Source organism: Sinocyclocheilus rhinocerous, unplaced genomic scaffold (genome assembly GCF_001515625.1).
Source record: "Sinocyclocheilus rhinocerous isolate Xijiao unplaced genomic scaffold, SAMN03320098_v1.1 scaffold4360, whole genome shotgun sequence".
NCBI classification, from domain to species: domain Eukaryota; kingdom Metazoa; phylum Chordata; class Actinopteri; order Cypriniformes; family Cyprinidae; genus Sinocyclocheilus; species Sinocyclocheilus rhinocerous.
The window spans coordinates 1-7134 of record NW_015628345.1 but is presented as its reverse complement, the minus strand read 5'-3'; the positions used below and the strand labels follow the sequence as shown (position 1 = coordinate 7134).

General features: G+C 38.2%; 1 protein-coding gene across 1 annotated transcript; it reads left to right on the top strand.

The window, feature by feature from the left end:
• Positions 1–353: 353 nt before the first annotated feature.
• LOC107737482 (uncharacterized) lies at positions 354–4866 on the top strand. The gene is made up of 11 exons (XM_016548968.1): positions 354–382; positions 680–833; positions 991–1971; positions 2587–2670; positions 2797–2936; positions 3057–3261; positions 3356–3468; positions 3613–3792; positions 3897–4038; positions 4133–4726; positions 4814–4866. Exons 1-11 carry the CDS (start codon positions 371–373, stop codon positions 4864–4866), a joined length of 2658 nt encoding a protein of 885 aa, XP_016404454.1. The 5' UTR covers positions 354–370.
• Positions 4867–7134: the final 2268 nt, after the last annotated feature.

Sequence of the window (7134 nt, the reverse complement as noted above, 5' to 3'; positions counted from 1 at the left end):
AAACAACAATTTTTGAGTTATGGTCGATGCCATTTTTATTCAGAATAAGAGCGGCAAACTTTGTAGCTTTAATGCTTTACATTTTTAAATGAAAACGTATAAACTGTTAACATTTTTTCTAATGTTTGTATAATCAAAAAAATGTTTAAAAAAAAAAAAAAAAGTATATATAAATTTAATAATAAATGCATATAGGGTATAGATAAATAATAAAGGTATAAAACTAATTTGTACATAAAATTTGCGCTCCGCTTGTCTCACATCTCGCGATGGTCGTTGAAATCTACGAACTGCAGACCGGAGATCTCCAAATGGGGGCGGGGCTTCCTCGCATTGACAGACAGGCACGACATTCATAGCGCGCCAAAGAATGGCGGTTCAGGTAAGCAGTTGGTCATGCAATATGATAGCACATAGGCTAAAGTTTGTTTTAGCTTTAATGAAAAACATAAATGTAGGTTTGTTGTGTTCAGGTGTGAACTTGGCATTAATAGTAAGGGATTTTTACACTATCGATAGCGTCATTATTCATGCAGTTTGCACTGTGTGTGTGTGTGTCTGTCTGTATGTGTGTTTAGTGCTTAAGAAAAGTAAAGTATGTGGTATGTGTTGTTAATAGTGAGTAATAAATTAGTGTAAAAATTCAATGAGAGTAATATGTTGATGTATTTTTTATTAGGTACATGGATCAATCTTTTTTTCTGGACAGGCACTTTCTGTACAGTATAAGGATGGATGCTTCCACTGTCCTGTCTGTCATTTCCAGACAGAATATGAGTGCCAGGGAAAAGCACATACAATTGTGCATTGTAATATATTTTTGGACTATAAAGGTAAGAGCTTCTTGTACAAATGTAAATTTACCAGTGTATCAAAGAATCATGTATGATGACTTAGATGACAGTCAGCCTTAAACATCATTACCACCACAAGTACTACACTTATCTTATTTTACAATGTGCTGCAAAACTTTTTTTAACCCCTGTGCAGGTTTCCGAATATACAAATGCCACCAAAACTGCAGGGTGTCACCCCATTTCCATTGCCCAGGCTGTAAAGACACTAGGATAAGGAGAAAAGATTTCTTTAGTCATTTATCGTACTGCCCCGGCAGCGTCTCCACATCGTGCCCCGGCAGCGTCTCCACATTGATCCCCGGGAACGTCTCCACATCGTGCCCCGGCAGCGTCTCCACATTGATCCCCGGGAACGTCTCCACATCGTGCCCCGGCAGCGTCTCCACATTGATCCCCGGGAACGTCTCCACATCGTGCCCCGGCAGCGTCTCCACATCGTGCCCCGGGAACGTCTCCACATTGATCCCCGGGAACGTCTCCACATTGATTCCCGGGAACGTCTCCACATCGTGCCCCGGCAGCGTCTCCACATTGATCCCCGGGAACGTCTCCACATCGTGCCCCGGCAGCGTCTCCACATTGATCCCCGGGAACGTCTCCACATCGTGCCCCGGCAGCGTCTCCACATTGATCCCCGGGAACGTCTCCACATCGTGCCCCGGCAGCGTCTCCACATTGATCCCCGGGAACGTCTCCACATCGTGCCCCGGGAACGTCTCCACATCGAAGCCCAGCAACGTCTCCACACCAAGCCCTGCCTTTGTGAAGGACCAGCCTGGTAGTATTCGTTGTGAGAATATGACCCAGCGCCCTGTTAGAGTTAATAAATTAAGCCAAACAATTGTGGAGTGTCCACACTGCAATATGTCTTTGTACTTTAAAAATCTGAAGCGCCATATGCAAAGAAGGCATTCTTCAAAGTTCACAGACATCACAAAAGAATACCACTTACAGAATCAGCCTATAGACCCACAATCAGGCATTTATGCAGTGGCAAAGGCATTTCGTGGACCTCCTGTTCCTATTCATGTCAAGCATAGCATTCAAGGGCCAAAACAGCACATTGAGTGTGAGCTTGAGGAGTGTTGCCTCTACTCTGAAGTTGCTGGTAGAAGTGGACACCAGACATTTAAATATTGCCATCTACGATCACTGGATTATTGTTCTGTGCCTTCCAGTTATTGTACTCTGGAAGAAAACACATTGAATGAAATGGTGGCTGCACATTGGTTTGGAGAAGAAAAAAAAGCCATGTGTTTAGAACGGCTTAAGAATGCTGGGTTTGCTCCACTTGCTGTATCTGTGAACATTGGACCTGACACAGTCCACTATGTTTCTGTTTTGGAGCAAAAACCATCATATTATAGTCGTGTTGGAAGAGTGGTGGTGGCCTATAACTCAAGGAAAAATAGCTGGCACTGTCCTTGTGCTAAGCCACGGGCATCCTGTATACATAAGTACATAGCAAAATGGTTTTTATTCCAAAACAAACGCCATCTGTTCAAATCTGTCAAATCCACAGAACCAGTGGAGGATAACACAAGTAATTATCTGGAAGAGGGGGAGGTTTCACATGATAGGTATCCACTAGGAAAAGAGTTGTTAAGAACTGCAACATACATCCAAAAATTCAAGAAGTTGCCAGCCAAACTTCCCAAGGATGTATTGACACCATCATTTGAGCACCACCCTCCAAAAGAATTTGTACCCTCTGAAATGTTTTGCACAGAATGCAGTGGACAAAGAGTCCTTAGTGACCCCATTCTCATAACAAAAAGTGCAAAACTTTTAACACTAACACATGTCTTTGAAGGTAAGAGAAAAAGCCATACAGAACAAATTCCTTGTTGTTGTGTAATATTTATGCATTAAAAGTAGAAACAAAGACACATTTTAACTAATACAATTTTTTGTCTTCATTTATTTGTCAAATGTTTAGGTATATCAACATTCTTTAAAAAGTGCTTCTATTGTGGAATGATATACCGATATCAAGAGTGGGCTGACAGTGTACACAATTATGATGACCACATCATTCTTAGCCTTCACTTCTGTCTGTACTTAAGGGCATCTCTTCAGGTTAGGTGACTGTATAGTCCTTGCTTGTTGTAATACAAAAACATTTCTAGATATTTCACTTTGTGACAAAGTAGAACATTTTTTCTTAACATAATTATCTTCGACATTATCATTTTATAGACTCACAACGCAGCAGGAAGAGTTTTTGAGGCCATGGAACTGTCATTAGATGTGAAGCTACCTCCGTACAGCCGTATATTGCGAGGATACATGCATTTTGAAGCTTTGACAGACCATCAATACACATATTCGTGTGTAAAATGTGGCTCCAATCCAGCCATTGTTGTAATGGATCTGCATAAGAAAGGAGTGTTTAGCATGCCAGGTGAGGAAAATTTAAAAAAAATAATTTTAGATGTTACTGAAAAAATGTGTATATCATAGTATATTTATCAACTTGCTTCAACTTTCTTTCACAGTAAGTGAAATCCCTGATCCATCAGATTACACTGGAATGGTGGACATGGAAGAATTTTGGACTTCAGTCTCTTCAGAAATCATTTCTGATGGACTTATGGAAACCTTCAGTAAGGCATAATTTACCTAACATGCTTTCATACAATAGGAATGTCTGCTTTTTTGCTTCAGGGATTCAGTAGCCTAATCCAGTCTTAAAATGTAATATTTTTTAATGTTATTGTCCTTTAACTGTGTGCATACAGATCAGGAAACAAAGCCATTTGTTGTACAACCTGACTATAATAAATGGTCACCCTGGATTGGGCCACAAACCAGGAAATCAAATGTGGTCTACAACACAGAGTGGGAGAAGGTACACAAAAAACTAACATCATCTGAGAAGGTCAATGTAGAAATACCCGAAGATAGACTTCTGGAACAAGTGATGGCAATGAAGGTAAAACTTCACCATCCTTTTCACATTTTTCCCCCAAAATCAATTTATTCTTAGTCTTTAAATACATATACAATTTTAATCTTGGTGTGTTTAATGTTTGACAGGTGGAAGAGGTGAAAAAACTATGCAAGTCTTGTGGCATGGACTCATCAGGGTCCAAAATGGATCTCATTCTGCAACTTCACACAGAAATAAAGAACCGTAGTGGCTATGACAAAGTATTTGCCAAAGTTTGGGGTGCCTCTGGTAAGTATGAGTATTGTTACTAATATTATTAATTATTACATTTATGGAGGGATGAATAGCATTGTGTGTTGCTAAAGAAATGTTATCTTCTTAGGTGGTTGGGCTACAATCATGTGTCCATGTGGAATTGTGTATAGTTTAAAGTTCAACTTGAGAGCAGAAAGTCCAAGGGACTATATGGACTTGTTAATGTCATGGCAGCACATTCCAAATATAGTAATTTATGATTTTGCCCGAGGACTGGCAACTCATGGAAATATAAGATTTCCAACAGCACTGCCCTTTTCTCCTCATGAGGGAAGATTATTCAGCCCTACTGCTGAAAACATCCAACGTGCAAAAGAAGGGAGGCTCACAGTACGTCTTCCATGGTTAATAAAGGCCAAGGAAACTCCTGATATAAATGGGCACCCCTTAACGGGATCGTCCGAGCATTATGTGCTCTATGATAAATTGCATGAGGGAAATACGAAGGATGAGAAAGATGTACTAAGGAGGATTGAACTTGTTCCTGAACTTGCTGGCCGTATCAACAGTCAAGTGGTTGAGCAGTTTTTCTCACAAATGGAAAAAAACAACTACTTTTTAAACATGATGAAGCCAAGTACTCAGATTTTCTTGATCAGAAACATAATCCATCACAGAAATTCCATCATAAACACAGCAAGGATGGATAAGATTAAGAAGAGTCTGGACGTTGAATTTAACTTGACAGGCCTATACTACGAAACATGCCATTTTTTTCTAGTTTAGATTGCATATTCCCTGCATGTAGGTGATGAGGCCTCGACAGAGAGAGTTGGTCTTTCTGGACTCTATGTACCATAAGACTGCTGGAGAATTTGGAAACATGTCCTACCAAACTGTCCTAAGGTTACTTAAGGAAGACATGCATTTTGGCAGCCACGTTCCCCTGGCCAGCCCAGTTTTGTTTCATTTGGCGGTCATGTTCTCTGGCCTGCAGTTTACAGGGAGCACTTTATGTGTGACTAGTGTATGTTTTGTTCATGCTTCAGTTTGTGTTCTAGTGTTGATTGATTAATTTAGTGTTCCAAGCATGATAAAACAAAACAGAGGACTTCATTCACCATCCTTTTTTTTAATAGGAAACTTGCACAGAATCTTGTCCCTGGAAAGTGGTCAGAAAAAACTGGAAGTGATTTAAAGGTAAACATACTGTAACTTAAATGATTGTGTGTGTGTGTGATTACTATACTTTATCTTATATTATCACAGTGAATAAGCAACTATAAAATCATCTATTCAAACAGGGAGTTCCTGTGCAAGATTATGGGAATGACTGTGGTATCTTCATGATCATGGTGAGTTAACATTTGGAACTTAAACAAGACAAATTACAAGATTAAATTGACAAAAATTTGTAAAATCTGATATAACTGAAACTGTTAATGACAGTCCACATTCATTTTTAACACAGTTTTATGCTGTTCAGCTATACTGCATGACAACAATGTTATTGAAAATGTATATTTTATATGCAGTACATCTGGTATATGGCAATGGAGGCTTATTTTGATTTCACTGTGGTAAGTGTTGCTTAAATTTGACGTTATACAGCCTTGCTAAAAACAAGATAACTCCTTAATCATTTCACATACCTCAAGTAGGTGTAATCTTGTAGCTACTGACATGTTGAATTGTGGTTATGTGACTAACTGAATCTGGGAGTGATTTGAGTGTTCCTCCTGTGTTTGAATTAGTTTATATGAATAGTTTATTTTAAATAATTTCACCTCTGAAACTGTTTTCCTATTTAGGAGGACATGCCAGATCTTAGAAGGTGGTGGTGTATAATTTTGATGGAGAACTTTCATCTAGAAGGGTACACAATAAAAAAAAAATTGAATTAAATGAATTTAATGCAACCGTTAACATAAAACTAAAAATTTATTTTCGATAATGTGCGTTTGCAGTCACGGGCGAAGATTTGCACATTGGACTGAAGACGGGAGACAAACTCTTAAGGGAACTTTCACACCAGTCTTCCGCATACCAAGGAAGAGAAAATGTCCAGACCCCACAGTAAGATTTTAAGAGGTTTATCTTTTACAGAGCTACCCTAAAAGAGACTGCTACGAAGTCATTACTGACCACATTTTTTATCATTTTCATATTTCCACAGAAGCATGACAAGCCAACCAAGAGAATCCAGACCTAAAAAACGTGATGAAATGGGCACAACACAGAAATGGGTACATCTACTGTATGTACAGATAAATGAATAGTTCCCCCTGTCATGTCATCATTGTGTATGAACTTTGTTGAACATAAATTTTTAGAAGAAAATTATATATATTAATATTATATTATTAAAATATTCAAATTTATATTAGAAAAGAGCTGTATCTCATTCAAAATTGGATCACTTCAGAAAACATTTGTTAAACTGGAGTTATGAATATATATGTGTGTGTGTGTGTGTGTGTGTATTACAAGTACATTTTGAACATTGGCATATATGATCAGTTAAACCTAGTTTTTAAAAAGTTTTTGAATAATACAAGCTGAAGCCTTTAGAACAATAAAACACGTCGAAAAAATTAAATGCATTCATGTCTTTTTTTTATTCATTTTATATTACAGCCATGAAGACAAACAATAAACCACTGCAAAAAGCACATACAGTATATCTGCATTTACTGAACAATGTATATGGTATCATGACACTTAACCAATAAAGTGTTTGCAGTTTCAAGCTATATATATATATATACACACCTATATACTGCACATACAAGACTGAACTATTTTATATATATACACACACGTATATAACTTCTTTTCTCGTTGTAGAAACAGAACGATAAAATGTCATCAATAATCTTATTTAACATACGCTTAAATTTTATATAAGATCAATTCAACTTCAAGCGAGAAACGGCATTTAATTCACGAACTCTTATGTTGAGATGTCAATCAACAACATGGCGGAAGCGAAAAGTCATTGTGGAGACCCCGCCCCCTTTTGGAGGTACGGCCCACATTTGGAGTTCCCGCCCCAATTTGGAGATCTCCGGGCTGCAGTTATACAATCCGCTATTTGAGTTTTCAAGTGCGTCATCATTTCACATATCA